This window comes from Varroa destructor, unplaced genomic scaffold (assembly GCF_002443255.2).
Source record: "Varroa destructor unplaced genomic scaffold, Vdes_3.0 BEIS01000004.1, whole genome shotgun sequence".
Lineage (NCBI taxonomy): Eukaryota > Metazoa > Arthropoda > Arachnida > Mesostigmata > Varroidae > Varroa > Varroa destructor.
The window spans coordinates 1,819,149-1,838,245 of NW_019211457.1; the positions used below are offsets into that span (position 1 = coordinate 1,819,149).

The 19,097-nt window shown below is 48.1% G+C and overlaps 1 protein-coding gene across 8 annotated transcripts in view; it reads left to right on the forward strand.

The window, feature by feature from the left end:
• The first annotated feature begins 1,249 nt into the window (after nt 1-1,249).
• The window catches only part of LOC111248913 (uncharacterized), a 44,438-nt gene continuing 26,590 nt past the window's right edge, over nt 1,250-19,097 (forward strand). Inside the window, exons 1-6 of one of the 8 annotated variants that reach the window (XM_086986357.1) lie at nt 1,250-2,159; nt 2,401-2,486; nt 3,352-3,600; nt 5,091-7,725; nt 12,398-12,516; nt 12,767-12,974. In XM_086986357.1, coding sequence (XP_086842483.1) covers nt 5,480-7,725; nt 12,398-12,516; nt 12,767-12,974 — 2,573 coding nt within the window. In that variant the 5' untranslated portion in view covers nt 1,250-2,159; nt 2,401-2,486; nt 3,352-3,600; nt 5,091-5,479. Of the gene's footprint in view, nt 3,601-3,657; nt 4,530-5,090; nt 7,726-12,397; nt 12,517-12,766; nt 12,975-19,097 lie in introns of those variants that run through there. The other 7 variants (XM_086986355.1, XM_086986356.1, XM_022802019.2 and 4 more) reach the window with 7 other exon arrangements.

A 19,097-nucleotide genomic window follows, 5' to 3' on the forward strand; every position in this document is an offset into this window, starting at 1 on the left:
ATAGATTTACTACTGTTTGTTATACCGTCAGGCCGTACTCGCACTTAGATTACAGTTAGGAAATCCTGATTCTTCACCGCTATCGCTTATTCGTCCTGTCCTTTTCTTCTCACAATTTGATTCCGCTTGCCAGCAGATCGGTTTTGCCTAGTGTCTTCCGCTGACTTGCCCTATCAACTGTGCGCATGTCATCTTGCCTTCATTGATACCATCGCACCGACGTCGAGTGCCCGTAACGTTCAGCCATTGCCCGACGCATCCTACGTGCAGGCTACGTGTGTTCTCCGGGTTGTCCCACAGATCCGTTTGTTTCCAATAATGTCCGTGTGCATCGCGCGTATTTACGGCTCCGTCTCCATTGTTCCCCGTAGGAGTGAGTAGTGATCGTGCTGTTAGCTACATAGCGCACTTGAGGACAATAGACGGTCTATTGCAACTGAGCTTTTGCTATTATTTCTAGCGTAAGCTAAGCGGTAAATTGCAATTACACCTCTCTACAAATACACAGCTCTTTCAGAGTACTCTCTTCCGTACAACGCGCGAAATGTCTGCCCAACCAAGCCTCGTTTCTAACGATTCCACCGATAACTCTTGCTCCGGTCGCGAATTCCCATTCACTTCTGTTATGTTACCTGCCGACGCTGCCTCGTATGAGTGCACTTGGAGCCGCTCTTGTCGCACTGCAACAGGACCGACTGTCCCCTTCGCCAATCTCCAGTTGCCGCGTTTCTCAGCATAGTTCAGCTCAGAACAGCCGGCCAAAGCAGCAGCTCTAGCCAGTGTTCTGCCGCGTCCGCCGGCCCAGTAAGCCTGCTGCTCACTGTTCTGCAGCGCAGACTCGCACCATCCGCCGGTAGCTCTCAACAGGGTCTGTCCTTCTCTCCTTGGCTCCGCCCACCGCAGCCCCCTCAGCCAATCAGCGGCCGGCGCTCACAAAGAACCACTAAGAGCCCGATGGCGGTAACGGCGCCCAGGCGCGGTGAGACAGCGGCCTACTACCCGTGTTACGAGGGTACAGCGTCTACGCTACGGCCCGCTGCCGCTGACCCGCTATTCGGTTCGTTGTTGCTGCTGCTACCGATCCTTCGGTCCGCCGCCGCCGCCGCCGCCACCGCCGCGCCCGCCGTCGTCGGACTAGCGCGGTTAAGTTGGCAGCCAAGCAGAAGGCTCGAAGGCTAAGACTACATACACCGAGAAACGCGGAGGGCCCGCCAAGTCGTCTCTCCCGTAGCTGCGGCCGCGTGAAGAAGGAAGGGGCGACGCGCGGCGGCTGCACTCGCAGCAGCGGCAGAACAGCAGCAGACAAGACGGCGACGACGGTGGCAGTGGTAGTCGCAGAGCGTCGCAGCAACAGCAGCATCACTACGATAGCAGCTTCTAGCTAAGCTTCCAAACTGGCCAGCAAAGTCTACGACTACGACGAGGCAAAGACATCGCCAGCCTGGCCTAGCCTGGCCTGCGGACGTAGCAAGCGACTCGAAGAGTCGAACTATTGGCGACACGAACCACTATTGAGACTAGGGCAGCAACGGCGGCGACAATTGCAGCAGCTGCGGGAGCGGCTGTAGCGGTAACGGCGGCGGCGGCGGCAGCGGCGGCGGCGGCGGCGGCAGCAGCGGCGGCGAACCTCCTAAGCAGTGGCGGTGTGCGATGGTAGTGTGATACGACTGGCGGAACGGAACCGGGCGAAGCCGCTGAGCAAGCGGCTCCTCAAGCAGTGTGTTCCTTGCTCTTGCCAAGGCAAGACGGTCGCCATCTGAACGCTGACTGGGTGGCAGTGTCTTCGCGGTGGCGCTCACTAAGAGACGGGACAAGCCGAGACGAGACCCGCTAAGAAGCTATAGGGAGCGCCGCTGGCAACGAGTGGTCTTACTCGACTATACACGCATAGGGTCGCTGAAGGAAGAACGGACAGTGGCAGTACTCGAGTCGTGATGAGCCACAACTGCCGCTGCTGCTGCTGCTGCTTCAGCTGTTGAAGCTCCCATCTGTGCTTTCGTTGAAAGTGAAGTCGAAATGTCGGGTGTTGATCGAATCTCAGTGTCAACAGAGTGCCGCTGTTAATGAAGTATCAGAAAAGGAAGACGAGGAAAATAAATAAACAGGCCTAAAGAGGAAAAACCGGTGAAGATGTTGACCAGTCCGTGATACGGTAGTAGGTGAGAATATTACTGGTACTAATCTTATTACTCGTGTTGCTGTGACGAAACATTGGAGCCGCAACGTCTTTCCCCAATCAAATCGTTATTAAAGGGGTGTTTGTGTGAGCGTGTATGTGTATGTGTGTGTGTGTGGCTATCCGTATGAAGTTTATCTGGGGCGTTAATTAACGTCGAATCTTTAACACGACAACAGCAATAGCTACTGACCACTCCTCGTGTTACTTTATATGTGATATAGGCCGTGCGTGTGTCTGGACATCGAGGTTCATCAGCAGTGCAGGAGCAACAACAACGACGACAGCAACAACAGAAACAATAACAGCAGTAAAATCAATGACAAGTTTCTTAATTGCACAACAGCTTAACTTGACTCAACTCAGCAACTTAGTTGATCATAAATGTGTAGGTTAACTTCTTGTTTCTCGAACCGAAAGCTAAAGGAGTGAGTGGAACGAACCGGAAATAATAGCACGTAACTTCAAACCACACACACACACACACATACATACATACAGAGACAGTTCCCGGTTTTCATCCCTCTGTTAAGTTCTGATTCTTCATAAATTGTGTAGTGCCCTATGCCTCAAACCTACCTAAGGTAATGCCAGTTGTAGGCGGATGCCGGCGTTGCCCGTACCGCCGAAATCGCGCAAGTATAGGACCCTTATTTAGCACACTAACACGGAACGCAGCATCTTATCATCTTGAGATCGACCAATATCATCTCCATTTCGCCCAGTCCGGCTAGTGACGTTACAACGATAACCTACTCCTGCTCGATTTGTTTTCTAGCTGTCGATGTTCATGTTATCGAGGCACCAAGCGATCAGCGTGTGTATAGATGTGGATCTTGATCGTTTCGACAATTTAATATCAAGCACATGTTGAAGTGTTTGCAACGAGAGTGTGTGAGCGGAACAAGGAAAATTGACGGTTAGCTAATTAGCTGACTGGCAAAAAAAGCAAACAATCATTTTGATAAATATTGTGAATTTCCGTGAGTGCGTGTTTTCGTTGTTACGTAAAGCTGAAACAGGAGAAATTGTGTGCATCCTAATTCTGAACCGAGACGTTCACCGCAGACAACAGCCAACAGATACGGCAAGGGAATCTGACTGTCCCTGGCTTCGTTGTCATAGGTTAACTTCGTGTTGTTTCTTCTTTCCCAACTCCCCACCGCCCGTCATAGTGAAGACGTTAATGCAAAGACAAAGCAATGACGTGCGCGAACGAGTGTCGAAGCCCTCGCGTTCATCGTCACCTATACACGCCCTGACAAGTATTGTATGTAAACGTGCTATAGCCAGTACGGACAATAACCACAACAACAAAGACAGGGGACGACGACGACGACGACGACAATAACAATAACAGCAGCAGCAATATAAACACAACGAAATCGGGGACCCCCGTCACGAATTTTCTTGGGTATATCACGGTAAGCTCTGTTGGTCCCCTAAATCCATTATGATCTCTTGCTATACTTATGACCGCACTGTGCAACACCTGCAATCATCCGCCCGCTACATTTGCATCTATCGTAGAAGTTAGGCACCTGTTTAACGTTACCCCGATGGCGATTACATCATCGCCTCGGGTATTGTCTGCTGTCACCAGCTCGTTGGTTGTCCTACTCATGACGCGTATACGAGGGACCCAAGCAGAACAACTCGCTGGCAGGGAAACAGTCGACTTACTATGATGAGCCGCCGTCTACAAACAGTTTGACAATGTACAAATACGTACGAACAAAAGATCGTATTGCAATTTGTGGCCTTCCTGAAACCTAAGCCATTTGTTGTCATCGTCATCGCAAAGTCGCGCAAATCGGGAAAGAACTCATTACTGCTAGAAGTATTATACCTGTTATTGTATTATAATTTGGGTCTCTCTAGTTTTTTTTTTTCTCCTAGTTAGGCGTTTACATACAGTTGCGATAAATTTTATTTGGTTTACAAGGTGGGATCTAGGCTGCTAATCAGAGCTAAGGAAACATGGGACGGCTTTTGTATATGGCCTTTCAGCTTCTCTTAATGCTAGCAAACTACGGATTACTGGGATAAATCAGCAAGATAGAGAGGATTTACTAACGTTGTGTGCAGTCATCCACATTCACGCCACTCACGTATCTGCTTACCTAACTATCTAGCTTCCCTTTTCTAACGTACCTATATTCTCAGCGTAACGGTTCCTTGCCGAACCTCACACAATTTATATCTCGCCTGCTGTCTGACGCACCGAATGTAATCGTAACTGGTTTGTAACAGGATGCACTTATTCTTACCCTACTCACTTTTCCTGACTAAGTGATTGTTTGACCCTGTCTGAGCGGAGAGGGGTCCCGCGTGTAGGTGGATAGTATTAACTGTGAGTCTTGCGCTAGATCGGAACGATCATCAACGGCCATTACGACTACTATCAAAGACAGAAGTGGGGCTATGCAATAGTCGATATTGTTACGCGTCACTTTAAACTTAGAGTCTTAAAAAAAGCTGAATTTAGGGGGTTGCGCATTGCGTGATTAAGTAGCTGTAAATAGCGAATCCTTGTATCTATCAGCGCGTTGCCTGCCAATGTGCTGACGTGTGGTGGGATATCAGTAAATTTCTCTGAGGTTTATGCTCCACGCACGAATACGAATTTGCCTGAAATAATTGTTTATATGTGTGTGCACGTGTGAGCGGTCATCACTTCACGAAGTTGGTGTGTGAGTGTACTGTGGAGTACTTGCATTTGTACGATGCAATAGTGCTTGACGTGGACGACATCTTGTACGAGAGGGCAGTTAGAAGGGCGGTTTTCGGTTTGGAGCGTACGCAACTATGCCGATGCTGGTGATGGTGGTGATGCATTTGACCATGCGAAGAAGACAGTTATGGCCTATTGTTATTATTACGACGTTTTTCGTATTGTGTTTGATGTTTACAGGAGAGTGAGAAACGATACACGATCAGAAGTATCAATTCTATATAACAAGTACCATATGTACTGAAGCAGTCACCGACGTATTAGAAACTGAGAAATTGGTAAAAGGAGACAGCGCTGGAAGGAACGCCGCGAGTGTAGCGTGTGTTAGTGCTTTTCTGTGATGTTCCAAATCTCCTTCGCGCATGGATATTGTGCTCTGGATCCGGAGCGCGAAACAGATCGACGGCGATCGTGTTTTTTTTGACACTTTCGAAAACCTCTTTACATTACAACGTAGTTGAACAGCGTCGGCAACGACGTCGTCAACAAAACACCCGTAGGCGGCCGTTCGTCAGCATTCGGCCGCAACACTTACTGGTTTGCAGTTGTTTGCTGTTTTAGGTGCAGTAATGGCGGAATGCCTGAGCGCACCGGCCGCGATGCAGCTACCGCGAGCCACTCCACTTGATCCGGCTACCCCGGACATCAAGAAAGAGCAGGAACTGGACGAACTCACGTTAGAAGACAAGATGGTCATGTTGCAGGAGGGCGCCGGCGGAAAAGATAGCGCCACATTGCTTCGTGACATTCTCCAAAAAGAAAAACAGTTGGGGGGCCAGCAGCATAATAACAATAACGCTGGTGAACACACTGAGGACAGTGGAACAGAGAACAAACCTCCGACACCCCTGCAAAGCCCCCCGTCTTCAAATCAGAGCGATGTCGCTGGCGAGGAGGAGGAAGATGAGGAAGACGAAGACGAACGGGAAATTCGCGAAGCCCGCGAAAGTATCGAAATGAACGAGAGTCACAGCGAAAAGGATGATTTACCCGCCGAGCTGAAAGCCGTATCCGGACCCCTGAGTCCGACACCGGAAGGGCTCACAGGGGGCGGAGGTGTTGGGGGCTCTGCACCTGCTGGAAGCATCAGTGCGAACGGTGGTGCTCCAACCAACATCAACGTGAACGGCTGCAAGAAACGGAAGCTCTACCAGCCGTCGCGACAGACCGCGGTCGAAAATGGCGGTGGCGGCGAATCGCTAGTGATTAATGACGATAACGATGAGGAGGGGCTTGATGATGATGTGGTGCCGGTGAAACGATCCGAGGATCGCGAATCGCTCCGGGCGCGACTCCGCGAACAGTACGAACAACTGAACGGTGACGGGGCGCATCTCGGCGGTGGCTCAGCGGGTCTTGAACGCAACGCCGATCTCGAGCGGCTTGTCGCGGTGCTCAAGAGCGAGATTACGCACACGTTGACGCAGGTGATCGACAATATCGTCTCGCGATTCGTGCCCCGTCTAACGCACCCCGACCATTCACTTCTCCCGCCTGACATCGTCAGTAACAATAGCAGCAGTGGCAAATTGGAGCTACGCGCAGGATCTACCAGCAACCACCACCATCTGGCGACTGGAGCAACCTCAGGAGTTCCCCATCATCATCAGCATCATACCTTGTCCTCGCAGCAGGCAACGCTTCAGTCGCTGTCGCGGCACGATCTGCAGTCGTCGCTTCGGGACCGAACGTCCTCACCCCCGTCGACGATTTCGGCGGCAGCGGCCGCGTCTCTCGGCTTGCGGGGTCCCAACCCTCCGTCGACCTTCGACCTTTCGCGGCCCGAATCGTTCCTAGCGCTGACTAGCGGCTCCGCTAGTGCACTGGTCAGTCAGCGCGACCTGTTCGCCCAAATGTTGGACCGTAAGGCTAAGAGTAAGGTGATCGACAGAGGAGGTAGGACACCCCGCAACGAGCTGCAGAACATTACCGCGTCGTCGAAGCCGATGTTCGCCAACGTCCTCGCCAGCGTCAAGACATCGACCCCGAACGTGTCGCCAGGCTCAGCAGTGGTAGCGACATCGTTGCCGTCCCTCAAAAGGAGTGATACCCCACCGTACGGCGACGGAGATCAATCACCCCCACCGGCAAGCGGGGGCACAGGCAGCAGCGGTGGCGCCGAGCAGACCGAGGCCATGTCCCTCGTCGTCACACCCGGAAAGAAGAAGAGGCACAAGGTCACGGATACGAGACTCGCGCCCCGCCGCTCCGACTCACCGAAGGGGTTCAGTTTGGGCGGGAGTGGAGGAGGCAGTGGTGCTGGGGGTGATTCGCCCGCAAGCTCCCTGCTGCCCGCTAGCCTGTCCGCAATGTCCGCAGCGTATCCACCACCTCTTATCCCGGTCTCGCTACCCACCAGCGTCGCTATCCCCAATCCGTCCCTACACCACGAACTCTTCCTGTCCCAGCTCGAGCATCAGCAAAGGCTGTCAGCGCCATTTTCGTCGGCATCGGCGGCTACCGGGGGTAACCATCCAGCGGAGGCGTCGTCCGCAGGGTCAGAGTTGCGAGCGACACCTGAGCCACGCGCCACTCCCACAACCCCCGCCGTTGTTCAACCTCCAACCACCCCTAACCTGCCTCCGGCAGGGCAGTGTGCGACAGCTTCGTCACAGCGGTCGGTATCCCAGTTGACTGCGGCGTCATCACCTGCCGACGCGTTCGGCTTGTATCTACAGCGTGCCGGACTTAACAAGTCACACCAGGACACCCCGTCTGTGTCGGACCGCGATACGCTGTCGGAGGGAGCCAATGAGCCGGCAAGCACGACGGCCGCTCAACTACCCACCCCGTACGATGTGATGAATATCTTCAAGTAAGTAAACATTTTTTTGGTAGATTTTGTAGAACATCATACGGTGCTTTTACTCCGGTCCAAAACATCTATCGTCCTTTTGTCATCATGGTTCTTTCTTGTTATTCATACGATAGTAATCGGACTAAAGCGACGTGATGAGTTATGCCAAATAAGCTAAAAGGTTCAATTCGCAGACATCCAGTTCCCGTTGTCGATTTGTCTGTCAGTTACGGTTGCCTTTGGAGTGATTATGCCGGTTAGATTCCTGTTTCGGCTAAGTGGTCGACATCGCAAACGATCGGGCAGTTATCACTAATAGCATGTGGCCAGTAAGAAATAAGCAACATCGATAACAGCCAAAGCATAGTGTAGAAACCGGGCGAGAGAAAGTGCTAGGAAACAAGGATTCTATCGAGAAGACGACAGGGTATCGACATAAAAAGAGGAGGGAGTATGTGATAACGTGCGGGTACAGGCCGGGACTGGCCAGCCGACCGTCAGTCGGCCCTAGACATTGTTTCTTTTCCCAATAAACAAGCACTTATTGATCCACAGAGACGAAACACTCTACTGATGCTGTGTAAGGCATATACCGATTTTGGCCATGCCTCTTCCTCGGCCATATAGCCGCCGTGCTATCGGATCGATAGATCCGTTAGCCTGTACGAGTGAATCCGAATAGGCGTTAGGCGGGCACCAGCAGTTACTCTTTCTAGCCACTGGCCGGACTTTCTCTTCGGAGTAGTAAACATCGATAGTTCGTCGTAGTTTTACCTCTGTTGTAAGCGTTACGGCTACAACAAATTCTGTCAGTATGATATCGCGATATGTGATAGCAAGTACACCGACAAAAGGAGCTAATTCTTATTCCACAACATAGCTTGTGCGTTCTCAGGATCATCAAGCCCAGGATATATCTCTTTTCTAATGTCCACCGGCAGCAGCGCCGCCGCAGTAAAGAATACTTTTCTATCGCACTCGCTGAATCTATCGTCTCACTCTTCTGCTTGATCGCTTCGTGTCTGCAGCTTTCGTCCACCATCGAAATTCTCCATTGACAAAGACGACAAAGTCTATTGGCAGCTGATCAGTAGCCCCGTCATTGTTGTTGATGGTCATCTCGACCAACACGAGGATGCTATGAGGATTTACCTAGAGTTACACACTAGGCTTACGGGTAGAGGCAAGGTTTGCCTCGTTCACGGGGCTCGGTGTTTACTATGATCTGTCGCTCTTCTTTTTGTTTTTTCCTATCGACGTCGCAACCTGCGGCCGTTATCGTGATCGTACTTACACTAGAGAAGGCCCACGCAGCTAGGCTAGCCGAACAATACAGGAGAACGCCTCCTCGAGTTAGCTAAAGAAGGACGAATCCTTGCGGATCTGTCGTGGGCATGGGTGAATGTGCGTATTCGATAAAACAGCACGAGTCCGCCTGCTTGTCCGCCAGTGTTCTAGTTGACAGCAGATGTCCTCCTGACTCATCCTTCGATGGTTGGGCCCGCCTCACCGCCGCGCCTAGAAGTGTCCCCGCGTGCCAAGCAACCAGCCTCTGTTTTGAGACAGCCAGCCCGACTAGGAGTCAAGCAAGAATATCGCTACCTAGTTCAGCGCTCTACCTCGTTGCTTGCCTCTTTAACATTTGCTGTTCTTTACTCTTTGTCCTCAACGATGACGACGATCATCATGAGCTGTGTGGCAGAGCAGCAGTCCAAGGAACGGCGCCTTGAAGCCTGAAGCGCCTCGCCTTGTCGATGTCGTCCACTGCTCCGGCTGCTGCCTCTGCTACTGGCAAATGGCTTCTCGACCGATTTTATTCAAACTGTTTGGGCAAGGACCCATTGCGGGTGGAAGGGGCTTAGCTGGGAACAAAAGAACTTGAACGAGAATAGTCTATAAGGGTTAGCTTCTATGGGCGCTTGCTAACGGAGGGGTGGGCGACCTAGGCTTTGCGGGCGGGCCTTCGGCTATCTTGAGATTCCATGAAAGACAATTAGCACAAGATGTGTACTAGGTAGGGTTTGCTTTGGTTTTGTGAGGAAGGTGGATTCGAATCTGTACCGGTTATAGGACATGTAGTGAATTTTTACGATATGTTGTATTTTGTACTGGATTTCACAGCAATTCATGCTCGTGGACTATATGGTAGCCTGATTGGCCATCACTACGTATGATTTGAAGTCGTCTCAGCGTTAGCTTAATTATAAGCTAGTGCCATTCTCGAGGTAGATGCTTTTGTAAGCAGTTTTGCACGGTGTTGTGACAACAGTGAGTTGAGCGTCCTTACCTTGCGAGCGGATTTACCTGTGAACTAACTACCACGTTTCGTCAATACGTTCTTTGGATTTAACGTAACACGCAATACCGATTGGGTCGTGTGCGCCATTAGGTAGGATATTCTCTCGCTCCATTTTCTCATTATTGCACATTGACTCGTTGTCATGATCAACAACCAAGTTGTCGTGACCTACAACGGCGAACCGAATTGCAGTCACAGATTCAACCTCATTGATACCTTTGTGACGCGCCGCCCAGGTCGATCTTGCCAAAGTATATGAATAGAGCATCGCCATCCACTCACTAACCTGTCTAAACCATTACTACGACGCTTTTGTACAACAGCAAATTGCTTGTTTAGGAGTCACACATTGAGGAAAGCATCGTTGTCGTTATTATTTAGAGGCGCCAGGACAGATCCATCGAATCTCTCTTAGCGATGATCCGAATTGTTCGTCCAGTTCACGTTTGTGACTCTGCGTTCATAACCAAAACACACATACACGAGATCTGTTCCCTCGTTTCCAAAAACGGCCTGTTTTCGCACGAAAACCATTCGGTCTCGTGCAGAACCCCGTTCTGCTGTTGCCTCCTCTACCAACAGTTGAACTATCAGTGTGAGTTCAACAGCAGCTTGAATAGTAGTTGAAGCCTCAGCAATTGTCAGCGCTAGCCAAAGATCCAGCCAACACTCTGTCCAAAGACAGTATAAACCAGCCGCAGAGCACTGAAGTGCCGAAGCACCAAAGGAGCTATTCTCTTCGAGGTTTCGATGTCCTCCAGGTGTTCCCCCCTGTTGTGCTGCGTCCGCTTGTGCTGTCCTATCCTATCCAATGCGTTCAATCAAGGCTCTTTGGCCTTCTCTAGCCTTCTTTACCTTCCTCAAGCAAAGCTTTCGTCGTTCTGAGTTTCTCTTCTTGTGAAGTTGTAGGTTTTGTTGAGTTAAATTGCCAGCCATACTTTTGCTCTGTCTCTCTGCTGGCCGTTACTCCTCAGATCGACTTACTTATTGTCATAGTAGTAGTCATAGGCCGATTTTGTTGCTCGTACTACTTCATACAAGGTGTACTGACGCGTAGAGACCAGGCGAACTCAACTGCTTCTTTTGCCAGCCAGTTGTTCTCATTCTCGTTGGGCGACTCCTCCAACATCGACGACTAATATTATACTTCTTCCAACCGCTCAAATTTGAAGTTTCAGGATATACTTGCATCCGGTTCTATATGGCCAACTTGCCTGGCCTTGCATAGGATTGCTGCCGTAACCGTAACTAGACGTCTACCTATTTAATGTTACCAAACAATCACTGCCAATTCTTTGACTATCATTTTGACTATGGGATTGTAAGCAGTGGCGGGGTTGCTAAGCCAAGTTTCGTGAAGTATCTATATTTTTTACTTTTATATTTGATTGGCAATTGAGCCACGAGTTTGTGCCGAATAGAGCGCCGATGAGAACACCCAGAAAAACATGTTCCTTATTCCACTTTTACTTTTTCCTTTTGCCTTCGTTTCACTACAACGGCTTATTTATCAAAAGTGAATTCCACTACGATTATATTGCTTTCGCTTTATATCGGTACTCATTAACTACTCTTTGGAAGTGATGCCCAATCCTCAATCCATTGTTATCATCCACCGAGTACGCTTCAGCAGGTATTTTCCTCTTCGCCATTGAGCAATACGTTCCATTGTCCAGTTTGTGATAGCGTAGATTTTTCTGAAGAACAACAAGTATAACTTATCCACGAAGCAAAGCAGAGGCTAAAACGCGACAAAGATAGAGATCAAGTAGTCAGCGACTCAGACAGACGAACAGCTCCGACGCGTATGTGGTCCAAATGCAGAACTTCGCTTGGATCGCAGCTGGTCACACAACGACAGAATCAACAAGATGTCGATGACTGAGACCGTGATAGCTTCGTGCGCCTGCTACGCCGCGGCAGCAGGGTAACATGATTGCTTTGGTTGGTCGACCACTACGGCGGGTCGACATCAACGAAATAACCCAACTGTTAATGCCACAGCCTAAGGAGAAGGTAGACAGGAAATTCTCTCCGTCTTTGATCTTTTATTTTTATCCTCTTTGGCCCAGTTGAATTGAACGGAACACGTTGATTTAGGTGACACTGTTCATCTAGACGAGACCAGTCAGTCGTGCAAAAAATAAACATCTAGCAGATGGATTCACGAGTGAGGACTGTGAAGAGCGGGTACGAATGGAAGATGAGGAGACCATCTTATTCGATTGGCGTTGTTATTACTACTAGTGTCATTACAGGATACATTGTTCAATACAGAAACTCGTTGGGGATTTGTTGCTGGTGACGATGACTGGGCTATATAACAAAAATATTGCGTGATAATTGCTTATTTGCTTAACAATGTACTGTTTTCTATCGATGGCTTTTTAGGTACTTCAACAGTACAGCTACAACCAGTGCGCTAAGCGCATTAGGAGGAAATAGTGGACCGTTCTGTCCACGAACAACAACCCCCGGAGGCGGCAGTCATGAGGGGAGTGCTACTCCAGGTACGAGGTGTCAGTTATTATCACTAATTCTTATTCTCATAGGGCAGTATCTTGCTAGTTACGTGGACGTCGTCGTTTGTCTTCGCGCACAGTTTATATCCGCTAGTACAGAAAAACTTCAGTGACAGAAGCATTTTGCTGCTGACTTAACGAAGACAAGATAAAAAGGAATTAGGTTTTCCTCACTTCGCAGATATAAGAGTGAAGCCTATTAGCTAATGCTAAATTCTGCGTATTCGCAACTTTGCAGCGTCGGAGACATCTTCATACAGTAAAAATGGAAGCCTTGGAGGGTCAGGGTACACGTCGACATTGACACCCATGCATCTCCGAAAGGCTAAACTTATGTTCTTTTATGTCAGGTACCCCAGCTCCGCTATCCTTAAAATGTATTTCCCCGACATCAATTTCAACAAGAACAACACTGCCCAGCTCGTTAAGTGGTTCTCCAACTTTAGGTGAGTGCGCACTCTTTCAACATATTTTACTGTCTAGTTCTGTCCACAGGCTTAGTCCGAATAGGGATAGTTCTCAAATCAAAAATCCTGCAGTCATTAAACTAGAACTAAGCTACTATATTTGTGGGCTTGCAACCCATAAATCAGGTTTCCCAATAACTGTAATTTTAAGCCGCTAAGCTAATCACAATATAATATTATATAAAAATAGCAAAAAAATTCAAACAATTTTTTCTTTAACTTGAATATATCCGCTCCTCTGACCAGCTCGTTATTATTCTTAGCATTTTTTCGTCATTTTCGACTAGCTCCCAGAGAAGCATGACGTTAGCTCGAACAATTTTTACTCACAAAAGGACAATGAGTTTAAATTATTAAGGATTAATTTTGTCATCATAAACTCTCGTCCCGTTCATTGGCGAGTGATGACGCGTCAGATCGCTATGATAACGATGGTCATAACGTTATAAGGCGCAAAACTACGCTCTCACTGATTCTGTTTAACCGGCTGTGCTGACTAGGTCCACTCGTTCCGTCCATACGAATGGCGGCAAGCGATGTTTGGCACCTTATTACGGTTGTCCTAAGTAATCTGTTCAGAATACCTACAAGATGTCATATAGGCGGCGTTGGCCGCGGTAATGTTGCTACGCTACGGTGTTGCTATGTGACCTGCCAAGCCACAGGCCGACTGTGGCGTAGTGAGCAACATCTAAGGACGGGTTATTTAAAGCCTGCTTAGGAGCAATGACGTGCAAGGGCTTGTTCAACATTTTGCCAAAATGCGCGATGTTAGATAGGCATAAGCGCAAGCCAGAACGTATTCAGGCATTGAATACAAAAAATCTCTTCACATTATGTCTTTCGACTGATGACTAAAAAGGCAAGTAGTCATCTATGGCGGTAACACGTACACAGCTATAGTAACCACTCTGAACCGTAGTTGCTACCAATTATTATGATCTGATCGGTCCGTTATCTATATAGATATTTGAACATTGAGTTATCCGATCAGGAAGCGATGCCACATTACCCCTGGCAAGCCTATTTGTAAGGATTCGATGCGAATGACGACACTGCTTATCCTTGCGCTTCGTCCCTATAGGATTACATTTAAGTAAATGTTGCGCTTAGTAAAATACAGTCGGTGCTATACTACACGAGGAGCACACACTTGGAGTAGGCAATATGCACGATGCTCTAACAAGACCCTATCGTTGTTTTATGTGGTTCAGCCAGTCCTTCGTACTGCGGAGACCGCAGATACAAACCTGGCCACGCGAGCCTTGAAGGCTCTGCTTTTGCGTCATTTATCTCGTCCTGATTTGTCATTGATATTTCTCAATATAGCTGATTCGAACATTAGATAGATCTGCGAATCCTGAATAGTAACGAGTGCCTTGCGGTGGACTAGTTTATGCAATTTCTATCACCATATCCCTGACGCATGTGTATGTGTACTCACTGGGGATTATAGGAGTCAGACAACGGCAAGACATGCTTTTCGAAATTGTCCTAATCAGGCATGCAGGTTCTGCTTTAAAGTGTGAAATCCATTACGAAGCCTAGTAGGTTCATAACAGGGAAAAAGAACATAGTGCTATGGCTTTAAGTTGCCAGGGTCATTAGGCTGTTATGACATTCCTTCTACACCTCTTCACCATTGAAAGGGTCATCTCGATCTTTTCAAACACGAATCGACCCACACAGAATGTCATGTGGTCTCTCGGGGGCGATGACATGCGGAATCGGTGTTGTCAGTGTTAGCCTTATCGGTTTCGGCTGCTAACCCGTCGAATAGGTCTCAATAGGTGAGTCCTAGTACGCAACTCTAGATCGAATTGATGTTAACGGAGCACCAGCTGACTGGCCGATAAAAAGACACCTGCGGATTATTCGAGTTTATTGATTTCTCAGTGCCACATAAGCTATAAACAAATCTAAAATACAACGTATTTTGGACACAATTTTTAACAAAGTGTGTGTGTTTTTTTGTGATCATTTGGTAAAGATCGTCCAAGCAGCTAATGCAAAACTCTGCGCCGCAACGATTAGATTGAATTCAGTGTTATCTTTCTCAGCTGTATGTAAGTTCGAACTAAACATCTGCCAAAATATAGTTGTATCTACTATATCTAAATCTCACAGCAGAGGGTCACAACAACGAACACAGTACCGTATGATTAATCGGGGCCTATTGGGACGCAAACAAGGTATTCCTTTCCCGTATTTTTTTTACACGACCAAAAAAACAACAGAGATCAAGTGATCTCCACATAAACTGTTGTTCTTTCTAGAGCTTATTGACTTTTTACTTGCTGTAATACTCCTGGATATAAAGTGTCGACTCAATTAACTAGCCAGAGTGGCTTCACAGAGGATTTGACAAAGCTCAGCCGCGGTATAATCATAGGCCGGTGTCCTACGATCAAAATCAATGGTATTCACCAATCCAATGTCGAATCGCACCGGCCACAACGTCGATGTGGTTAGCCTTAAGCGTTCGGCCTTTCACCTCCTCTCCGCAGTAATCTTTCGCACGTTGTCCTACTGTCACAACAAGCCATAATGGCGGTTTCGCCGGTGTTACACATGTGCGTTTAACCGGCACGGCGGAAATGCAGGCGTCAAATATAATAAACGGACAAATGCGTTTGTCATATCCTTCCAGTTAAATATACATAGTGGCATCGGTGAAATAGCTATAATTAATTAATATACACATGTTAATAGTATTAATTGTATAGTTTTTGTAGGGGTGCCCCTGCCAAAGTTGGAGTGGTATTGAACATCTTTTACATATATCGATAGTTGAATATGACACAACTTACCGTCTAGAAAAACTCGATGTCTCTTGGTTCATCAATGTCTCAGAGTTCAAAACTTAATTAGGAGCACGTAGGTTATCAGGTCGCTGTCTAGGTTTAACCAGTGTATAAGCATCCTCATAGAACAGCTCCAATCCATTTGCGAAACGCTCGGCTGTCATTAGTAGTAACGAAGCAATTGCTGACCGATTTTATGTAGGCCAAATTCATACGTACTGTACTTTTGGACATCGTTGGCCTTCTGGAATGGGACTTGGCTATCTCGCCTAACAAGGTAGTACCATAGGTAGCATGACGCACTTCGGCTTCGGTCAACCTGAAAGCATCTATTTTTCCATTGTTACCGCTACTGTTTAGCATAGTACGTTCACACGTACGGAACTTAGATTTGTTAATTATCCGATGTCCGACGTCCAAAGTTTTCAAGCGATTACAAAACCAAGTGTTATCCAATGGCTGGTAACAGTGGTCAGGACCAGTGCATACGCAACTGTTGTTGGACGGTGCCACTCAGGATTCCATAATTAGTAATCGAAAATGCCTTCGCTGCGGCTCGGCCGGTTGATTGAGTAGGTCTGAGTAGCATTCAAAAGTTTTCCAGAGACTTGCGGGTCTCAACGGAACGCAAGGACACAAACCTGGAAGTAGCCCTTTTTCTAATTGCCTTCCCATTGCCTATCGAACGAACTCCAAACAGGAGCCGTTAATACCGATCACGACGGTGCCGCGCCTCTCGTCGAACCCTACCAAAATGCTACCTACAGTGCACACTCTTACTACATTTACTTTTAGACACAGTAAGGATCGCCAGGTTTGATGCCTTGTCGCCACCTGCATCGACGCGGTCCCTACCAAAGAATCAAGAAACACGGAGTGATAAGGGAAGGATTAGATAGTGTTGGCGTTTTCGTTCAGCCGTCCAAGCCCTCAATCAAGGCCCTTTCCGAATGTGTTTATCAGTCGGTCCTGGCTTTATTCGCTTACCACTGCAGCTGTCCTCGTTGCCTCTGCCGCTACTTCGACTAGTTCTCTATGAAGCGGAAAATTTCTCCTGGATACTTTCCCGTCGCCGATGGTTCCCTTTGTCTCTGGGTTTCGCGCACTCTACACTCAACTCTCGTTTTGGCTCTCAGTACCTACCGACGGCCGGGAGCTCGACTCAGGACGGCAGCAGCTCGTCCGTTGGCGATGCTGTACGGACTATAATACAGATCAGTGCTGGCGCATCAGATGCCGCACAGCGCTTAACGACAAGGTGACGTTGAATATCCTCAGCACCCGGCATCCGTTAGGAGCTGAGGTTCGCTATTTTTCTCGCTCTCTTTCGCAAGCTTCGCTGGAGGAATTTCAGAACAAATCGGAACGTTCAATGCCTTTGCGCGCGTCGGTCCGGGTCGACTCGGGGGGGGGATGATTGCAATATTGGTAGTGGCACTGATAATTCCCGGCGAGCTTTCTTAAACACGAATACCGAGCATTTGCATAAATTGCGAAGCTGCCGCTGCTGCCATCGGAGGACTGTATAACAGACGAAGTTATAGCGACCGTGGGGGCATAACAGGCAAAGGTTCGGTTTGGAGGCTGCTGTTTCCAACAGTGAAATGCATTTAATTCCAAGTGAGTAATACGTCGATATACTTATTCCCATGGGTGTATGTACACATGTATTATATATGGTTAATTTTGCTGATGCAGACGGCGAATTCTGAAGCAATTTAAGATGTTTCCTCATATCCGGCAGAACAAATGCGAGGGAAGACTTAGAATCGAGAAGAATCTGCCAACATCCTGAATCAACTCGACCCAGCTGGGCTCAAGAGGTCCACCAGGCCTTTTTCGAGATGCGTATCTCACCTTTAACTCCAATCATATAACAACTACTAGAACGAAAAACATCAGATATTTTATAAGCACCAATACCGCCGTCAGCTATTTTGTTGTTACGAAATCTAATACCTTCTACGTAGAGTACCGCTATCTAAGAATTTACTTTCAAATCGGGGGTGCGCCGTGAATATTGCAAGTGAAGCCCCTAGAGCAGCGTCCTCAGTGACCTATAAACAGATTCAATTGCGCGTTAACCAGATGGTCGCTGTCATTGGCACAGTCAACGGGATGGAACGGGATCTCGTTTTTTGGCTTGACATCTAATACGAAATCTGTTTTTTCGCTCAACTAAATTGTTATGTAAATGAAATGAGGTCTACGTTTCAAAGAAACATCACGAGACCTCTCACTGCTTACGAATGGATTGACGCTACATCCAGAACCGTTATAACTGTTACACAATCGCTAATTCGAAACTAACGAAAATCTTTGAACCGACCTATTCCTTCCTGCATTCAAGACACGCTCCTCCCCCTAACCTCTCCCCCAGACACTGTTTCGAGCAGTTGTTCCTTTTGAAAATATCTCCAGTATACGAGTGTAGACAATTATTAGGCCGCTGGCAATGTAACAGCACAGTCGCAAGGATCCGCTGGCGATTTCCGTGGGATATAGTTATGTATGTGGCCCTCTGTCAGTATGGAGAGATCGAGACGTGTCCGGATGTTTATGAGGTGTCCTATCCTCTTTAGCGATTTTTGTCTCGGCAGAGCGCTGTCCGTTCTCAAAGAAGAACTGAGCCCGCTCCCGATCTTTGACGGCTACATTGGATCAGTATATTAAGGAGGCCAAAAAGTCGCGTTCGTTTCGGCTTGTTTCGGTCACAGACGACAGTGGATCTATGGAAGGAGGTCGTCCTCTCAGGCTATTTCACGAGTGTGAGTTGTCCTCTCGATGAGACCCAGACTGATGGGACTAGCAGGTCGTCGAGCCACACTCTTGCAGGAAGTGAACTTCCGATTCAGACCACTGTGTTTCTAGGGGGAGTGTAAGATGTCTGTGGGTTTGTATTTTGTCGATGAGACGAACAGTAAAATACGGATGTTTAATATTGGCTAGATGGCGGTCCCCCAACGCTGAAATGTCAATCCGATAGGTCTGGCTAGTGCGACACATTCATACAGACTATGTTGTCTACTTACTATCTGCATGTACTCAAAAAGCTACTGGAAAGCTGTGTGTTGCCATTCGTGTGTCGCTGATATAGAGAAGCACACCAGTGAGAACGGAAGAAAGACAAAAAGAGCTAACTCGGCCAAGAACCTTTGATTGCAGCACCCGCCACTTCCATTACGACAAATCACTTGTCAGGTTTTGAGGTCAGCCGAGTCACAAGAGTCTTTCTTCTTTTCTAGCTTTCCTGTCGTCCCTGTGCAAGTTATCATGACCCTACACAAGTTCGTGTATG